We start from the raw sequence: 20,197 nt of genomic DNA on the forward strand, positions 1-20,197 counted from the left end.
ACATGGGAAGTATAAAAAAAAAACAAGATCTTCTGAGTAAATTGGGAGCATGGGGACCTTGGGAGAGGATTGAAAAGAAGGGGAAAGGCAGGGAGGGGAACAGAGAAAAATGTAGAGCTCAATAAAAAAAAATTTTTAAAAAAGACTCCACAAAATTATCCACAGGGCTCCCCACCCACGCACACAGACCAAACACATAATAATTTAAGGAAAACAAAAACAACAAAACACAATTATATGGAAAGTAAGTGACTGCCCTTTACTCTCTTTCCTTTCTCCTCCCTCCAGCCGCTCCTTTTCCCACTTCCCCAGTCCTGCGCTCTGACTGCCACCACACAAGCCCTAAAGGCAGGAGCCACACTCAGACTTGGCAATTTCATTCCTTTGATGGTACACGACCTTTTTTGAAAAGAATACTATTATCACAAAGTTGGTGTTACACCCTGTGTCTCAATCAGCTCCAGTCACCGGTCCTCAAGACAAGTAAAAGCCCCAAATTAAAAGAGGATGGCAGCAGAGGGTTTATTTATTCACTGAGGCCACAAAGAGACCCAACAAACTCCTCAAGTCCACCTTCCGGGTTCTGAAATGAGATCAAAAGTAAAAGAGAAGGCAAAAACATGCACCCCTAAGCAGCTCCAGTCCACGTCTGGTCCAGCCCACTGACCATCACTTGTCTGGGCTTCAGTCTCCGAAAGTTGACCTGACAAGCTGTTTAAAATCTCTTTCCAGGAGACAAGTCCTATCTCAGGTTTCTACCAATGAGATTCTGCGGGACCTCTGATTTCTTTGGGGTCCATTGTCTCAATAATTTGATAGACTGAGAGATACAAGGGTCTCTTTACATCTCTTTACTCTTCCAGATTGGTTTCAGTGTTTCCAAACTGGGCAGGGTAGGGCACACCTATAATCCCAGAACTCTCTCTAGGGAGACTGAAGTAGGAGGATCTAAAGTTCAAGGCCAGCCTTGGCTACACAGCAAGACCCCCCCCCCTTTTTTTTTAAAGTAATAAGAGGATATATATAGTTTAGTGGTAGCGCCCCTTGCCTAGCAAGTGTGAGGCTCCAAGTTCAATTTTCAGTATTAAAAAAAAATATAGCAGTTTTGACTGACCGGGGATTCGAGGACTCCCAAATCTAACAAATGTCTTCTCTCTTATGTGTGCACACACAATATTGGAGCTTCTAACTTTTTGTTTCCCTCAAAATCATTCATTTAGGCTTACTTTGTTTTTAGTTCTGTGGGTCCCCCATTCTGGGCGGAGTGCAGAACATGTGGGTGGGTGGACAGGAGGCTACACGTGTTCTTTGGGAAATTCGATGGGGGCAGACAGACGCTTTTGGAGGAATTATGGGAGTTTACCTTGGATGACAAGGCTCAGCAGCCATGATGACAAGGTAAATATCCCACGGTATCTAACAGCCACTGTCTATGAGGCGCCTACTGTGTGTATATTATTGAAAAAATCCTTACAAAGCCCTACGAGTCAGTGTCCTAGGTCCATTTTTTACTGGTGAAGGTCAAGATGCTGTCACAAACAGAGCTGGGACTCGAGCTTGGGACTGCTGAACTCAATATTCTAAGTTCCCCTGATTTACCACACAGGCTTCTACTTCCCAGGACCTATTGTCCCATCTACTCTCCTTCATATTTTGGTGGTCATTGTCTGCATGGAAAAAGAAGACGAAAGGATGCTGGGGTGAGACGCTGAGACCCCCCTTACGATAACCTTCAAAGGAGATAAAATCGTCCCTTGTTACAGAGAAAACAAGCAGGCTCAGAGAACCTGAGCAATACAGCTAAGACAATGGGCGCTGGCACGGGGCCTATCTGCTTCCAGAAGGCAAATATTTCCTACTACAAAATGCTTCCTCCCGAGGGAGGTGCAAAGCGGCTTCCAGGAAACAAACACTAGAAAATCCACCCCTAACCTAGTTTTCATGGGTGGAGGAGTGTGGTGAATCATGGCAGAATGTGGAATTCTCTATCTAGGCTTGTGGTTGGGAAAGGCTGATTGAAGATCACTGGGAGAGCCATACTCCATGTTGATCAAATTCCAAGGGGGAGAGCGTCACGGAGACCTCCACGACAGGCATGCATGCCACAAAGCGAGAGCTGAAAGGGTAGGGGCCAACCAGTTCTCCTTCTAACACAGTTAGCAGTGAAGAGGTGTGTCCCGAGAGGCCAGCTCCTCTTGAGGGCATGGATTTCTTATCCGTGAAGCTGGGAGAGCCCGAACGTTTTAGTACAGATGACGTATGTGTGTAAACACATCGGATGTAGGCGGTGATGAGGACCCTGAACTGTTAACCTTTACAAAGGGCTGATGGCAGGCCAGGGACTGCTCCTGGCTGATAGGGTGTGTTTGTTTACCATCATCACTGGTATCTTCAGTCCGGCAATGTTCCAAAGTCAAATGGGACCCAGGTGGTCAAGAGGGAACTATATGGCCCCATCCAGGTAATGCCTAGCAACCATGTTAGGATCCCTGCTCTGTATCTGGAGGTTGGGGAAAGCAGGTGAAGAAGCCTCATTCGCCTGCAAATACAACTTCGTTATTCCCACCAGCGCAGTCCTTGTGAAGCGTCAGCTGTGGTTTGAACACGCACCTTTGACTCCTCGAACCCTTGTGAAGGATGTTGAGAGTCTGGGGATGTCGCTTAGTGCTAGAATGTGGAGTTAACATGATGAAAGGTTAAGTGTGGGGGGGGGGAATGACAGTCAGAGATGTCTAAATGGCAAAGATGATACAGACCTATTGTGAAATAGTCACAGAACAGACTGAGCTCTGAATGGGGGAGAGGGAGGTCCCTGAATCTTAGGTCTCTGGGCTTAGTTTTTCCTTAAATGTGCCGTCATGTCCATGTCCCCAAAACATTTAAAAACAAACTCCCACCCCCCACCCCCAGATTTTGAAAAAGAAACTCTCATTGTATAGCCCAGGCTGGCCTCCAATTCTTCCTGCTTCCACCAAAGTTATTCCTAACCAAAAAAATAAGTGTAAAGCGTTCCAACCAAGCTCTTGTTTTATTCCCAAACTGTGATGTTTTGATCGCGGAACTCTCATTCGCTTGGTCAACACAGGGCTGCCTTTTCTACCTTACCTGGTGAGTGGGACGAGTCGCACAAATTGAATGTAAACACACACTCCTGGAACAACCAAAAGGCATGAAGTATTACCGTTTTATATATTGCTGGGTTTGATTTGCTAATCTTTGTCTTTAAATTTTTAACATGTGTGTGTGTATATGCTCATACGAGTGTGTCCTTGTTACAGCATGAGCAGGCCACAGCATGCGTGCAAAGGTCAGAGAACAACTTGAGGGAGAAGGTTCTCCTCTTTGACCATGTGGATCCCATGGATAGAACTCAAGTTGTCAGGCATGGCTGCAATCACCTTTACCTGATGAAAAATCTTACAGGCCCATTTTTCTTTCTTTCTTTTTCTCTTTCTTTCTCTTTTTCTTTTCTCTCTCCCTCTCTCTCTTTCTCCCCCTCCTCTTCTTCCTTCCTCCTCTCTCTCCTTGAACACCTGATCCTCCTGACTTCACCTCCAAAGTACTAATTACAGACATGTATCACCACGCCCCGTTATGGGGGTTGGGGATGTAACCTAGGTCTTTGTATGTTTTAGGCAAGCACTAGATTGAACTACAACCACAGTCAGGATTTGCTAATATTTTTACAGATGTGGTGTTAGCATCTCATCATGGTGATGAAATACAAGAGATGACAGAATAACAGGAAAGGGTGAACCTCGACTCCTTTGTTCGGGGTTCTACTTCATGATCAGTTGGTCCCTTCGCTTTGAATCTGTGGTGTAGAAGCACGTTGTGTCAGGAATGCCTGGCAGAGAGCCTGTCAGGATAGAGCACCTTCCCTCAGTGACAGCAGGCCTTCAAAAGTTCCCGCCTCTCAACAGTGCCACCTTGTGGATGTAAACCTTTAACACATGGGCATCCAGAGGACACAGTGATCTGAGGGATGGTGGTCTAGGAATGCATTAGACACGTCATGAAAGACCTTTAACTTCATCAGTGTTTGATGGTAGGTATCTTGGTCTGGAATTTTCTCCAAGATAAGGCTTTGAATTGTGAATTTGATTTCTTTCAAAAAAATTTTAGATTTATTTTATGCATATGATTGTTCTGCCTGCATGTATGTGAACCACATGTATACTTTGTGCCCATGCAGGTCAGAAGATGGCATCGGATTTCCTGGAACTGAAGTTACAGATGCTCTTAAAAGCTGAGCTATCCGTCCATCTCTCCAGCTCTGTGAATTCAACCCCTCCAGGTGCTGTAACAATATTCAGAATCTGGAGCTGGAGAGTTAACTCAGAGGTTAAGCGCACTTGTTGCTCTTGCAGTGAACTTGGAGTTCAATTCCCAGCACCTGCATGGCAGCTCACACCTGTCTGTAACTCCAGTCCCAAGAGATACTGCGCCCTCTTCCGGCCTCTGTGGGCACAGCACACGCACACAATGTACAGAATACATGGAAAAATCATCCATGCACATTAAAAAAAATTCAGGAGCTGGTGATATGGCTCAGTAGTTAAGAGCACTGGTTGCTCTTCCAGAGGCAGGTGGATCTCTGTGAGTTCGAGGTCAGCCTGGAGCCTGGTCTACAAAGTGAGTTCTAGGACAGGCTCCAAAACTACACAGAAAAACCCTGTCTCAAAAGTCAAAAAATAAGGGGGACAAAAAAAAGGCCAGAGGTTTCCACTATCTTATTACTTTCCTTATTTTGATTTTTGAAAGATTTTATTTTCAGTCAGGCTTGATGGTTCACATCTTTAATCCCAGGGTTTAGGAGGCAGAGGCAAGCAGATCTCTGTGAATTTGAGGCCAGTTTGGCCTACAATGCAAGAGTTCCAGGCCAGTTGGGACTACATAGCTAGACCCTGTGTCAAAAATTATTTTTTATTTTTTAAATATTTATTTTGTGTGTATGTTAAAGATTTAAATTATGTGTTTGTGTGGGAGGATGAGTTGGTGCTCAAGGTATCGGACACATGGTGAGAATTAGCTCAGTCTCTGAAACACACAAATACTTTACAGGGGACCCAGGTCTACACATGGCTGTGTATACACAAATAAAGTAAAAGTGGGGGGGGGGGGTTGTTTGGGTTTTTTTTGTTTTTGTTGTTGTTGTTGTTTGTTTAGTTTTTCGAGACAGTGTTTCTCTGTAGCTTTTGACCTGTCCTGGAACTCGTTCTTGTAGACGAGGCTGGCCTCGAACTCACAGAGATCTGCCTGCCTCTGCCTCCCGAGTGTTTTTTCCTAAACTCTTGTGTTTTTCAGAAGGCAGCTTATGAACCCTAAACTGATTTTATCATCTTTCTGTGCACTCTATTTACCAGTATAGAGAGCAGGGCAATTCACATGCTGATCACACCTGAAAACACACCCTGAGGTCAACACTTCTGGGCCCAGCCAATGCTGACTACTTATCTCATTCTCTTTCCAAGTCCTGGAAAGCCGGTGTGCTACACAGAGCCCCACAGCCAAAGTGTCCCGTGTCCCCCCCCCCCCCTTAGGGCTGAGCTGCCCTCCTAGAGTAAAACTTATACATCCTCAAACACACACTTTGACATTCTCTACTATACAGATTAAATAAACAGCATCTTCATTGATCCAACAGCTTCCAGATCATATGGAACTCGGCTAAGCCACACTTTTTGACAACAAACTTGAGTCAAAGCAAATGATGATAACTCTTTTTGAGACACTATCTCGCTATGTAGCCCAGGCTGTCCCTGAACTTATAAACTTCTTAACTTTGGCCTCCCAGATGCAAAGTAAACCGCCGTGTTATGAAAATGATTATAAACCAAGAAGACTACTTGAAGGACCCAAACATGCTAACTCAGCCTGGAAATTGAGTTCAATATGATTTTATTTAAAAATCTGCAAAGCTGAAGGAGGGATCTAAGTTTTTGTTAAAAGAAAGCAATTTTCACAGGGTTTTTTTTTTTCTAAGACAGGGTTTCTCTGTAGCTTTTAAGAGCCTGTCCTGGGACTTGCTCTGTAGGCTGGCCTCGAACTCACAGAGATCCACCTGCCTCTGCCTCCCAAGTGCTGGGATTAAAGGCGTGCGCCACCACCGCCCGGCAATTTCCCACAGTTTTTATTCAGCCTTTAGATTTACTGAGTGATAACAGAAAAGGAAATTTCTGTTCAAGATCCTTGCTTCAGCATGCTGAGCCAGGCTCCTGGCATCCGTGGCAAAGTCGCCTGGCCAGCCTCTGGCCGTAGCAGCCTGCTCTCTTCCAGGCAATACAACATGGTTGTCTTGCCACTGCTTTCCGCACAGGGCCCTGGGGATCCTTATTTTACCGCTGGAAAAGTTGAAAGGTTCCTTAACTCATCCTCTGCACTGAACCCACCGCCCCCAGGTCTTGGGGATGATGAGCATAAAACGCTCAGAATGCGTGAGACGCCCTGCGCTTACAGAGCGACTCACATGTGAAAAAATTAGGTCAAGAAACATGCCTTAGTATTTCAAATGTGACCCTGAAGAAAAAAACACAAGATGCGCAGCACGATCTCGCATGTGTACTGTAAACTACGGACGACTGCTACTGGTGAGTCGGAGGTGGAAGAGAGCAAGTACACTGCCATACTGGTCTGCCCACAGAACATCACGTTTTCAATGGAGCTACTGAATTTAGCCGAGGGAAATAAAGGTCTACAAACAAACACCCATGTTACTCTAAATGGTGAGGTAGATTCTTTTTCTAGTATGGTAAAGTGAAGATAACAGAAAGTCCAAATGACAGTTAATCTTCTTTTTGAAACTTCAGGTTATGGTCACGGTCACAAACAATTCTTATGGAAGGCGAGGCGACGAGATCAGAGGTTATGTGGAGACGCCCTATTTACTTGAGATACTACTTGAGGCATCAATAATCAGTCTCGGATCAATCAGTTCTTTCCAGAGCACGGTGATCTGTGGAAAAGTATAAAACACCCATTTAACCAACTCATTCTGACGTCACAGAGATCTGCAGCTGTAAATCGGAGTTAAAGAAATTTCTGTGCAGAATGGTTGAATAATAAGAATAATTTCAATACTATTAAACTGAGTTTAGTTACTCAAAATGCAGCTAAGTTTTACATTAAACATATTTTAGCCTTTGGGTCAGAGTCAGAGTCTGGGTGATGAGAAGGCCGCTACGAAGTATCAGAAGGATTTGCTTAGCCAGACGGTGGTGGCGCACACTTTTAATCCCAGCTCTTGGAAGGCAGACACAGGTGGATCTCCATGAGCCTGGTCTACAAATGCTGGTTCCAGGACAAGCTCCAAAGCGATAGAGAAACCTTGTCTCAAAAAACCAAAAAAATAAAATTAAAAAAAATTAAAAAATAAAAAACCCCCAAAAAACAGCAACAACAACAACAAAAAATCAAAACAAAACAAAACAAAACAAGGATTTGCCTTATAGACTGTGAAGGCCCAAAGAGACCAAAGGTCAGAGAGTTTGGGACTTGTTTTTAGTCCATTCGAGGCTGTTGTGCTTGTAACTCAAGCAAAGATCCACCTATATGTAAATCGGAGTTCTGTTCTCTCAAGACTGTTGTCAGCAGGTGTGGCTGGTTGCCAGACCGTGTGCTGAAATAGGGAAGTAGTTGGTTCCCTACATAAAACAAAAGTCTAAGGATCCAACTAAGTTCCAGTTCCCTTTATGGAAATAACTTGGGATTCCACCCGGGAAATGGTTTGCCTACAGTGCCTAGGGCGTGAGTCTAGGTAAAGAGCAATGGATGTAGCCCATGAGTTTCAGTTTGTGTGTTAATGCAGTCTTTTGTTTCACTCCTACCTTTTGAGGTCAGGGATATATTAACCAGCTGGAAATTAAACACGGGTGAATTTTCAGTACTCACTGAAAAATTCCTTCCTGATACTATCCTACATGTTTCTGTGTTTTAGGCTGGTCTTCGACAATAGACAGGCAGCTCTGAGGGCTAGATGGGCCTAATGGCCAGCACTAGGTGGCTGATCTCCTTTCCGGGCCACTCTCTGGTTAACTTATCCTAGTCTGCCTAAGACAGGAACTATCACACAATTTACCAAGAGAGATGCCCCAAGCACTGGGTAAGGGTGAGTGATGAGAGCCACCTAGTGTCAAAAAAGAAAAACTACAGGTTTTCTGCTTGCAATTTTTCTAGGAACATATTTCAACAAAAATTATAAAAAATATTGCAAACACAGAAGTATAGAAGATGAAGCTGGCCTTTAATCCCAGCACTTGGGAGAGAGACAGGCGGTTCTCTGTGAGTTCAAGGCCAGCCTGGTCTACAGGGCAAGTTCCAGGACAGGCTCCAAAGCTACCAAGAAACCCTGTCTCGAAAAAACAAAACAAAACAAACAAACAAACAAAAAAGAATAACCAAACAAAAAAGTATAGGAGATGATACCTTCACAAACCCTAAGAATGTGTTTCTAGGAAGAAATCCTAAGAGGCTCTTCTATCTTAAAACACAGTCTGGTTGGGTCTCTAATTTTCAGCACTGAAATATATATAATGGCAAAATAAGCAAAACGTTTCAAATACGAGTACAGAGAGGAAGCATTCTTAACTATCATCAAGCTGCCAAGCAGCTACTGCCAGGAACTGACTGCTAGCTCTGAACAAGGGAAGCACGTAGACCATGTGCTCTCTCCCTTACGCGAGGGTCGGTAAGATGGCTCAGTAGGTGAAGGTGCCTGCTGCCAAGCCTGACATCCTGAGTTCAATCCCCAGGATCCACAGGGTGGAAGGGCAAGAACAGACAATTGAAAGTTGGCTTCTGACCTTTACATGCATGAGGTAGCATATACACACACAATAAATAAGTGTAATTTAAACATTAAAATAGAACATCAGAGGACAGAATCACCATGTTATGTCATTCTTTATGCCCTCTATGCCACTTAGGTCAGGACTGGGCAACCTGAGGGAAGTACAACTTGTAATGACAGAGGTTTCTCTCTCTCTCTCTTTTTTTTCTTTTTTTCTAAATTCACCTCCATCCCACCCCTGAGGACTTAGAGTTCTTTTTTCTTTTTCCTTTTTTAATTTATTTATTAACTATGTATACAGCATTTTCCCTACATATACGCTGCAGACCAGAAGAGGGCACCAGACCTCATTACAGATGGTTGTGAGCTACCATGTGGTTGCTGGGAATTGAACTCAGGTCCTTTGGAAGAACAGTCAGTGCTCTTAACCTCTGAGCCGAGCCATCTCTCCAGCCCATGACAGAGGTTTCTGAGTTCATATTTCTTCTTGAGCTGAGTCTGTTCACGTGGTTAAGCTGAAGTTACAGCAATGGCTCTCAGAGTATTTGGTAATATAAAGTCTAACATATGCCTCTTTCCTACGGGAACCTACACAAGTAGAAATTTCCATAAGCACTCTGCTTTTATACAAGGTGTGTGTGTTGTCGTGTGGGCTCTGGGAGGTCCGTGGTAGAACCTTGTTTGCTATTCCGCAGGAAGATTAAATGCCCCAGAGCCCTGATCCTGCAGGGCTTTAACACAAGCAGTTCAGGAAGCTGTAATGTCACCTTTCATACTCCGCCCCCTCCCATCAGTCAAAAGTTTTAAGAGCAGCTCGCCTACCCGCCTCTCCTGTGTCACAGCATACTCCACCACCTCGGTTCCGTTTTCATTATGATAGACCAAATCAAACTTCCCAGGTTCTTTCACAGCTGAAATCAGAGGGTAGAAGGACAGTAAGTCATATCTCCGTGGTTAAAATGTTCCCCACGAGGATTTCCAATCACTGGGAAACTGGTGTGAAGGCTGGGGACATACAGGAAACTGTGGTATACTGCTATGTAAGACATGGCCTATGCCAGCAACAGGATTTTCTTATCCTTTATCAGAGATGAGCGAATCTTCATCAGAACGACATGGGTTTGAAAAACCCACTGAGTACACCCAATACAAAATGTGCAACCACAAAACAATCCCCAAAGATAATCTTTGTTTAACAAGGTAAGGGATGGGATGTTGATGTTTTCAAAAAATCATGTATGCCTAAACTCGGAAACATGAGCAGGTTTCAGCCTTGCACAATAATATGGGATCAGAAAAATGATCATACAAGCTAAAACCATACAAACAGAATTTGAGGCTAGCCTGGTCTACAGAGCGAGTTCCAGGACAGACAGAACTGTTACAAGAGAAACCTTGCCTCAGAAAACAAAACAAAACAAAAAATCATCAAAACATTGAAAATCTCACCAGGGATGCAGCTCAGTTGGCATTGTGTTTATCTAGCACGCATAAAGTCCGAGGTTCAATTCCCAGCACCCCATAAAACCAGGCATGGTTGTGGTCATCTGTAATCCTAGCACTCAGGAGGAGACTCAGAAGTTCAAGGTCATCAATGGCTACAGAGCAAGTTCTACACAGGGATCTACAAGACTCCAGCTCAAAATATGGGGAGGAGGAGCAGCGAAAGGGCTCGGCAACCGAAAGTGCCTGCTGTACAAGCCCAGGACTTGAGTGTGGTACCCAGGACCCACATGGTGGACAGAAAGAATTAACTCTTGCAAGTTGTCTTGACTAGTGCATGCCTAAACACACACACACACACAAAATACATGTCTTAAAAAAAAAACTGGGAGTGGGGGGACAGGGCACAGGAGAAGTTAGAGGGGGTGGAAGAGGGGTAAAAATGTGAATGCAGTCTCACGTACAAAATTCTCCAAAAACAAAACCCAAAAAACTGAAATTAAAACAAACACAACAACAAAACCCCCAAACTTTAAACATTTTTACTATATAAAGAAATTAAAAAAAAAAAACAATAAAACACATAACGTGTACTCGGATCTAGAAGAGCAGGCAGAGAAAACAAAAGCATCCACCTCTTTGTGCGTGGTGGACACCTGCCTCCTGCAGCTTCCACAAGTCATTCTGTGCCTTGTGGACAGGCACGCTCCCTTCAAAGCTCGGATCCTCTGAAGCTCAGCACTGACAAGTTTCTTTCCTTTCTTTCTTTCCTTCCTTCTTTCCTTCCTTCCTTCCTTCCTTCTTTCTTTCTTTCTTTCTTTCTTTCTTTCTTTCTTTCTTTCTTTCTTTCTTTCTCTCTGTTGTTTTTGAGACAGGGTTTCTCTGTGTAGCTCTGGCTGTCCTGGAACTTACTTTGTAGACGAGGCTGGCTCGAATCCATAGAGATCCATCTGCCTCTGCCTCCCAAGGGGTGGGATTAAAGGTGAACACCATTGCTGAGTTTCTTTTTGATCTTTTATAGCTGATTTATGCAAACAGTTGAATTGCAGTTTTTCTCTAACCTCCCTAACTAAGCATTCAGTTTAGGTTTCCAAAAGTAACTGTTCTTGCAATTCACATTCACCAATACTTATAATCTCCTGTCAAAGTGTATGACAGTGATAAGAACAACCAGCTAGCTGGGCAGTGGTGGCGCAAGCTTTTAATCCCAGCACTTGGGCAGGTGGATCTTTGTGAGTTCGAGGCCAGCCTGGTCTACAAGAGCTTGTTCCAGGACAGCTAGGGCTGTTACACAGGGAAACAAACAACAACAACAAAACCCAACCAATCAAACAAACAAACAAAAAACAAGCAGCCCAAGGTCTGCATCCAAGAAGGTTCCCAGGTTCCCAGGGCTACAGTGTGCTGACAGGTAGTGGAGATCAGAGAACGGTACCTATCCTGGGGCCAGGCAAGTGGAGGCCAGGGGAGGGCACAGCTCTAGGTGTAAGACTGCTCAGAAGGCACTGTGGGATGGAGGCTAACGCACCACGCTGCTCCTAAAGACGCACCTGGTAAGGACGAGAGGATTTCTATTTCCACTTGCTGGGTCTCTGGGTCGTGGCTTACAATTTTTCCTTCCTTCCAAAAATAAAAGACCAAGTCAAAAATCTCTGTGTAAAGCATTGTAACGTACAAAGGACACTAAGTAAGTAGACAGTAAAATGATTACTTTTTTTGTAATATAAATTTATCTCAACAAATCAACATGTAGGGCAATAGCAAGAAGCAATTCTACCTGAATATACTGAAATATCGTAAAGGTAAAATAGATAAATGTTAGTCATGACTGATGGATACATACAGCACTTGACAAAAGGAAAACAATTATAACAGGTCCCCAAAATTGATGGGGTGAAAGGAAGAAGGCAAGCTAAAGCAATATGTGCAAGCAAGGACCAGCATCACAGCTTTCTTTGGGAGAGTGACACAGAAGCAGTGATGCTTGGGTTCCTGGCACTGCTGGGGCCACTCTAAGCTGTATGCACAGCCCCGCCCACAGCAGGGACAGGAAGGCACGTTGCTGGCCCCTGCACAGCTAGGAAACCTGGTCTGCCCTACTTACCCAGCACCCACCCCACCCCACCTCCCAGGCACTGAGAAACTTCTCAACAAAGGAATGGCGCCAAAAGCCCAATTACCCATTTCTGGTAGCTGATGCAATCTGCCTTTCTGACATGGCCAGCCCACCCAAGTGCTCACCCAGGGGCTTGTTTTCTGACCATAATTGGGTACAATCCCAGCACCTGGCTGGCATGTCATTAACCTTCACCTATAAAACCTCCTTAGTTCAGGCACATGACTTCTCTGGTCCTGTGACCTCATCTGAGAGCTACACCCAATAAACCTGCATTTATCTGCTTTTCATTTGGTCTGATCTGGACTTTTGCATTGGCAGAAACATATCAAACACCAGTGCACATAAAATAAAAATAAATAACTCATAAAAAGAAACTTAAACTGGGCGTGGTGGTGCTCGCTTTAATCTGCATTTGGGAGGCAGAGGCAGACAAATCTCTGAGTTCTAGTTCGAAGCTAGTCTGATCTACAGAGCAAGTTCCAAGACAGTCAGGGCTACACAAAGAAACCCTGTCTCAAAAAGCAAACAAACAAAAACTTAAAAAGAGGACCCACTGCTCTGCCCATATTGGTGGCAATGGTGGGACAGCTGTGGGGCCATATACTGAGGCTAACCAATGAGCTTTTTGTTGTTGCTTTGTAAGACAAGTTTACTTTGTGTAAAAGCCCTGGCTGACCTGGAACTTGCCTTGTAGACTGGGCTAGTCTCCAACTCACAGAGATTCGCCTGCCTCTGCCTCCCGAATGCTGGGATTATAAAGGCGCCCATCGCCGCCCGGCTAACACTAGTCCTTTATAAAAAAGCATGCAAGCACTTCTTAAGGCTGAACCACCTCTCCAGTCCCAGCACTCAGTACCTACTCTGGTTCTCTGGGTGCAGGCGAGAGGGGCCCTGAGTTTGGCCCTCAGCAGCACAACAGTCCCTGTGCTCCAGGTGGAGTTCATCATTCTCACCCTGTTTCCTTCTTGGGTGTCAGCAACAGAAGACTGGGAGACAGGACTCTCCTCTTCTTTTATGATATTATTTACCAAAAGTGCCTATATTATCCGTGCAAGTGTTATTCAAATATACCAACACTTCATTTTTTAAAAGATTTAATTATTTTTTTTATATATGAGTACTCTATTTGCATATACACCTGCACGCCAGAAGAGGGTATCAGATCCAACTATAAATGGTTGTGAGCCACGATGTGGTTGCTGGGAATTGAACTCAGGACCTTTGGAAAAGCAGTCAGTGCTCTTAACCACTGAGCCATCTCTCCAGCCCAGTACTCCATCTATTTAAAACATGTGAAACAGATCTCTCTATGTATGCCCAGTTCACTTCAGATTTAAAATTCTCCTGCCTCAGCCTCCTGGATGCCAGGATTAAAGGAGGGTGCTGCTACACTGGACAAGTTTCTGACATGGTGAATCTTCTCTGCTTTTCAAGAGATGCAGGCTCAGTATATTGCCCAGCCTAACTGTGACCTCCTAGGCTCAAAACATTTCCTGCCTCTGCCTCCTGAGTAAATTGGACAACAGGTGCACCCCACAGAACCAGCTGGCTTTATGATGTTCATAGAGACAGCCTTACCTTGTAGTCAGAGACATCCGGAGAGTAGTCTGACGTGAGCTCCAGAAGCTAAGAAAGAAGACAAATCCTACAGGTCCACACTGCCCATTAGACCCTCACCCTCACGCTCCCTCCTATCCCAGGAACAGGGGCCATGCAGAGGCGCACACTCCCACCCACCTGAGGCCCCACCATGACTTCTGACAACGGCGGACGGTTTCTGGAGACAATTACTTAGCAAGACTTATTAAGTAAGCTTTGTGTGTACGTGGGGGATGGGAATCTTGCCTTTATTAGAGCTGGTGCTGGTTTAACATGTACCTTAAATGCAATCTTTTCACCAACTTGAGGGGCAGCTGCCAACAGTGGCAATAGACTATAGTCCTTCTTGTGTGTCTCCACAGGATTCTGGAAAACAGTCATGTGACTTCGTTACTGGGGAGAAAAGCGGAACCCATGCCATGCCACAGAGCTGAGATACCTCCGTGGGAAACAGAGGAGGCCAGCTCACACACAGTAAATACTTACCTGGATCACGGTGGATGAGTTTGTTAGGATGTCATTTAACTGCTTCTGCTTCTGACTCTCAGAACTTCTATTGAAGATACAGGAGACAGCATGCCCGCGGCCTCGACCTCGGCCCCGTACACCCCGGCCCCTCAGTCCCTTCCCAAACAAGAAGTCCTCTCCTCGTCCCCAGCCTCTTCCCAAACTGGTGGAGACAGGTACACTGGGAGGAGGACCAGGAGCTTGCCTGCCTCTGCTTGAGTCTGAAGGCTTCCATCCTGTGACACCCGGCATCTGCAACGTGAGCCCTGGACCCCCTTGCTCTGCAAAGAGGCCAGCTGTCTTTAAGAAGTCCGAGGCACCCTCAGAGATGTTCTTGGACACCACAAATTGGTCTTCCGACTCTGAACTCGAGTCTGAACTGGATGACGAGGTTCTGGTGGTCTTGCTCTTGCCGGAGCTTAAGGAAAAGCCGGGCTTTGAGGCCCGCCTGCTGGCAGCTGCAGCTTTTGTAGCAGGTCCGTCTTTCAACAGCTCGGCTGTGAGTTTCTCTGAGAAGGTGACCCCCTGCACTGTGACACTGCAGTGGCCATCACTGACTGACTCTGGACAGGAATCAGAGTCCGACAGGTAGCCTGGGCTCCCTTTTGGCCCTGCGCTGCTTTTCCTCCGGGTTTTAGTGAGGCTGCTTCTGGGGGAGCCCTTGGGCGAGCCACAGTTCCACTCCTTGGGCGCCTGTGTTTTGGGAGACTTGGAGGCCTTGGTCTGTTTCTTAGGTTCACATTTCTCCTTTCTTTTTGGCGACTTCTTTCTGGTCTCTTCCTCCTCCTCTTCCTGGGTGTCCGTCACTTTGCTTTTTCTCTTGCTTTTCCTCCCCGCTTCATCCTGAACAAGCTTTGTCTCCAGGTCCAAGACCTTGTCACTGTGGCTGCTGTCCTCTTGCTTTTTCCAGTGCTTCTTTGAGCACTTGTAACCCAGGTCCGTTTCTTCATCCTCCACCAACTTCAAAGTCCGCTTCTTTGCTCTTCTGAGTAGAAAGTGGGAGTCGCCCCCATTGCTTACCATGAGGCTCTCAGGGAGTCCTCCGTCTTCTAACTTAACCCTGTCGGAAGAAGAAAGAGGCTAGCGACCACAGCCCCAGGAGGCAGTGCCGTGTGCCAGGACTGCGGACCGTCACACAGCTGAGGGGTGAAAGACTGCAAAATGATCCACACAGCACGACTCTAATGTAAATCAGCTACAGGAAGACAAATGCCACACATGTGCATTTATATGAAGAGTTTAAAAGAAAAGCTCTCAAAGAAGAAGAAACTAGAATAGGAACCTAAGGAGGTGGTAAGGGGAGGTAAGACGTGCACAAACACTGATAAAGACTACATTCTAATGTTCCTCTGTAGCACAGGCAACAGTGGTGGACACTGACTAAGCAGCCCCTAAGGGCCACAAGAGAGCATTTCCCTTTTTCCTTTCTTTCCCCTCCCCCTCCCCTCTCTCTTTCTTTCTTTCTTGACAACACTGGTAGTATTGTGTGGCTTGAACTCACTTGTAGATCTGGCTGGCCTTGAACTCAGAGACTTCCCTGCCTCTGCTACCTGCGTGATGGGATTAAAGGCATGTCTGAGAGAGGACTTTTAATGACCCCAACATCAAAGAAACAGTATGAAGAAACAGATATGACAATCAATTCTGATCTAATCATTACATATTATATATACGTACCCTGAAATGACACACTGTACACTACAAATATGTGCATTAACTACATGTTAACAAAGCACTTAAAAATAATCAAGTGTCTTCCTATTCCTGCTTAGATTCTAAATAGTTATAGTCACCCACGTGCTCCATGATAGTTTGCAATGGTTAAGTTTATGTCAACCTAGCAAGGCAATGGGATGCCCAGCTCAGACACTGCATCCAGGACGTCTCTGAGTTTCTGGATGACATTCCCACTGAAGTCTCAACACTGAATAAAGGGCACAAGTCAACCTGACCCCTCTCTGCTCTCTCGGCTGCAGGTAGCTATGACTCGCTCCTTTTCTTTTCCTTCCTTTCTTCCTCCCTCCCTCCCTTCCTTCCTGTCCTGGAAGTCACTTTGTAGACCGGGCTGGTCTCGAACTCACAGAGGTCTGCCTGCCTTTACCTCCCAAGTGCCGGGATTAAAGACGTGCACCACCACTGCCCAGCACATTCCATACTTTTTATATCACCCCCTCCGAGGCTCAGGGAACATCAAAGAAGAGAGGAGAAGGAATAATATTATAAGACCACGGGGAGACATGCAGCAAAAAGATGTCTTCTGACATGACACAGCCTTTGCACTCAGGAGCTCAGGCAGGAGGGTATGCGCTTACAAAGGACTGGACCTCTCAACATTTCACCTGGATGGGGGGGGGAGGTCAATGAGACCCCACCCCTCCCTGAGGGAGCTGCTAGTAAAAATTAACAGGACTAAGTAAACTGTCTCTCCCAGTGCCTCAATCAGCAGAGCACCTGCTGTTCAAGCATGAGAACCTAGATTTGGAGCCCGAGTGTGCTGGTGTGTATCTGTGATCTTCGCACCGGGAAAATGGAGATGGACAGAGGCAGGCAAAACCCTGGAGCTCACTGGCCAGGCCAACCTAGCCTGGCTCCAGGTTCAGGCAGGGAGCCAGCAAAATAAGATGACTTGTAATTGAGGAAGGCACTAGGTATCAATCTCTGCATAAATTTACACAAATGCATGCACACCCAATGCATATGTGCACACATGCATACAAGACACACACACCCACACACAATATATCTGTCAGGGGAAGACAACTGTAAGGAGCAAGAAACAATCAAACAACAAAACCCCAAATGTTCACATTTAGTTGACTTTTGAAAAAATTTTTTTGAGATTTTATTCATTATTTTCTTGTTTGGGTGTTTTGGCTGCATGTATGTTTGTGCACCATGTGTGTGCAGTATCAATGAAGACCAGAAGAGGGCGTCAGATCTTCCTGGGACTGTAGTGAGCCATCACATAGGTGCTGGGACCTGAACCCTGAACCAGGATCCTCTAGAAGAGCAGACAGTGCTCTTAACTACTGAGTCATCTCACCAGCCCTTACACATAGTTGTTTATTATTATTATTATTATTATTAATATGACCTACACCATTTACCAGCAAGGCTCATTGCAACCCACCTCTTTAGTTCCCTGGACTGAATCTAGGCCTCAGGCTTGCTAGCTAGACAAACACTCATTCAACTACTGAGCTACGTTCTCAGGCCCACAGAGGTAGCATCTTTCCAGAGGCAGTTGTTCATCTGAGGCATTTAGGAGAAATTTTCCTGTCATTTGCTACAATCGTTACTTATAACAGTTTTCACTGTCGTTTTGGATATCGTTAACATCATTATAAGGCTGTAATTCGGAAGGCTGAACCTCACTCCCACCTTTACTACTACAAGTGAATCTCTGTGAGTTCGAGGCCAGCCTGGTCTACAAAGCTAGTTCCAGGGCAGGCTCCAAAGCTACAGAGAAACCCTGTCCTGAAAAACCGAAAAAGAGAGAGAGAGAGAGAGAGAGAGAGAGAGAGAGAGAGAGAGAGAGAGCGAGAGCGAGCGCGGGTCTGTGGCACATTTGAGAAGCGCCCGAGGGAAGGATGCTCCATCCGGGCTAGACGACTCCGGATCTCGCGCCTATGCCTTTCTGCAGTGGCCGCGCAGTGCAGCCAGCGCGCCCACGCCCGCCCGCGCCCACGCCGCGCGCGCCCGCACACCTGAGGCAGTCGTTGTCTCTCACCAGGCGCGCGCTCTCGGCGGGGGGCAAAAGCCCCCCGTCCAGGTAGAGGCCCAGGAACGCCCCGGAACTGAAGCCAAAGCGCTGGCGGATGAGACTGATGAGATCCGTGACAACTCGGCATCTGTTCAGGTCCACCAGAAGCCAGAAGACCGTGCAGTGCGGCGTGGCCGGCGGCGGATAGTCAAACTGAAGCCGAAGCCTAACCGTCTCGGAGGCTGCCATCTTGCTCATGCTCTACGGAAGCCTAGAGGTTCCACACGGCTACAGAGAAGCGTACTCAGGAGGTTCGCCCGCCCCTCAGGCCGATGGCGCGCGCCGCCTCATGGCGCAAGTGTGTATTGCAGGGTCCCGTAGTGAGCTCTAGCTACTCCATTCTTTCCCAGGTCTGAATATATCCAACCTTCTGCCACCTAAGATATCGGTTTGTGTATGAAAAAAATAAAAATAGTAAGCAGCCTGACCCAATTTTTATCTTTATACCCAAAAGGTCAGAAAAGCACCAAAATCCACATGTGGTGTTTGTCCGGGCCGAATCCTAGGGGTTCGTCCTGTGAAACCCAGAGTTCTCACGGGAGTGTCTAAAACAAACAAAAAGTCCTTGAGGCCTCACCGGTTCCGTGTGTGCTACGTCTGTGACCAGATCAAGTGTGCTTTCCTTATCTTGAGGCAGAAAAAAATCGTTGAAGGCAGAAGTCGGAATCAGAAAGTTAAATAAATATAAAGTTTTTAAAAATAATTAAAATCAAGGCTTGTTCTCTAGAAACAATAAAAACCAGTAACCTTTTGCTGGCAACACAGCACAGTTGATAAAGTCATTTCCTCTAAAATGCATGTGGCCCCACCACAAAGGTATAAATTATGACCTCTTATCCTATTTGGGAGATTTTTTTTAAAAAAAAATGTGTGTTCTAACCCTACAAATCCATCATTTGAGATAGTACTTGTAGACTAGGTACTCTGTTACTTTAGAAGAAATTATCAGAGTGGGGTTAATAAAGAAATTTAAAAATATTGTTTAAAAAATTTAATGTTCCGGGCTGGAGAGATGGCTCAGAGGTTAAGAGCATTGCCTGCTCTTCCAAAGGTCTTGAGTTCAATTCCCAGCAACCACATGGTGGCTCACAGTCATCTGTAATGAGATCTGGTGTCCTCTTCTGGCCTGTAGGCATACACACAGACAGACTATTGTATACAGAATAAATAAATAAATATTTTTAAAAATTTAATGTTCCGAGAAGTTAAGCAACGACGCCCAAAGTTTACTAGATCAATGAATGGTTGGGACTTGCCAGTCAGTCGGCACTGGGAAAAAAAAGTTTTCTTATGATTCTAATCCTGTAGGTCTTCCGGATTAAATCACCATTACTTTCGATTAAATCACAATTACTTTCTTTTGATGTGGGGTCGAAACCAAAGAGTTGAATTCTACATGCGAGGAAAGTGTCTTCTCGCTCAGCTACATTACCATCACCGTTGTTAGTGGTGCACAGCTAATCAAAATAAAATAAAACAAGGTCGGACCTGGTAATGGCCATGCCTTTAATTCCAGCACTCAGGAGGCAGAGGCAGGTGGATCTCTATGTGTTCCAGGCCAGCCTGGTCTACAAAGCAAGATCCAGAACAGCCAGGGCTACACAGGGAAAGCCTGTCTTGAGAAACCATTCCAACAACTAGCATACATTAGTAACACAATAATTAAACAGAGAAAGTGAAATGGACTCCTGTAGCCCCCCACACACACACAGTGGAGCACCCTCCCAGACCCCAGATTAAGCACAAACCACATACAAACACCTGTTTCACAGAGAGATACTTTATTAAGCAGGAAAGAAAAGTTAAAAAAGACTGCTCTCTGACTCAGGCAGCAAAACAGCAGCGAACGACCTTGCAGGTGTAACTTTTAACAGGCAAAGGGTAGGTCTGGGTTGGAATGGGCAAGGATGCGGTGGTAGAGGAGATAGAGGAGGGTGAAGGGGAAGGGGACAAGGGAAAAGGGAAAGGGTGTGGGGAA

At 45.6% G+C, this 20,197-nt stretch overlaps 1 protein-coding gene across 2 annotated transcripts; it reads right to left on the bottom strand.

Annotated features, from left to right (window-relative positions):
* Nucleotides 1-5,884: 5,884 nt before the first annotated feature.
* Nucleotides 5,885-18,434, bottom strand: Coil (coilin). Of its 2 annotated transcripts, XM_048446866.3 has the most exons (7): nucleotides 18,164-18,433; nucleotides 14,436-15,516; nucleotides 14,229-14,315; nucleotides 13,929-13,976; nucleotides 11,782-11,851; nucleotides 9,611-9,699; nucleotides 5,885-6,955 (listed from the first exon to the last, which is right to left on the bottom strand). In XM_048446866.3, the coding sequence occupies exons 1-7, from the start codon at nucleotides 18,415-18,417 to the stop codon at nucleotides 6,881-6,883; spliced, it is 1,704 nt and encodes a 567-aa protein (XP_048302823.1). In that variant the 5' UTR covers nucleotides 18,418-18,433; the 3' UTR covers nucleotides 5,885-6,880. The 2 variants fall into 2 exon arrangements, with proteins under 2 accessions (XP_048302823.1, XP_085551768.1); XM_085695642.2 differs by lacking the exon at nucleotides 13,929-13,976 and having other exon boundaries at nucleotides 18,164-18,434.
* Between the last annotated feature and the right edge of the window lie 1,763 nt (nucleotides 18,435-20,197).

The sequence above is a fragment of the Myodes glareolus genome, chromosome 9, assembly GCF_982192425.1.
Source record: "Myodes glareolus chromosome 9, mMyoGla1.1, whole genome shotgun sequence".
Lineage (NCBI taxonomy): Eukaryota > Metazoa > Chordata > Mammalia > Rodentia > Cricetidae > Myodes > Myodes glareolus.

Excerpts from the sequence above, each read along its gene's own strand:
- Coil (XM_048446866.3), bottom strand. The coding sequence starts at position 18,417 with ATGAGCAAGATGGCAGCCTCCGAGACGGTTAGGCTTCGGCTTCAGTTT. Across the intron at positions 15,517-18,163 it reads AGAGACAACGACTGCCTCAG|GGTTAAGTTAGAAGACGGAG; the intron begins GTGTGCGGGCGC and ends TTCTTCCGACAG. Across the intron at positions 14,316-14,435 it reads ACTCATCCACCGTGATCCAG|AATCCTGTGGAGACACACAA; the intron begins GTAAGTATTTAC and ends ACTGTTTTCCAG.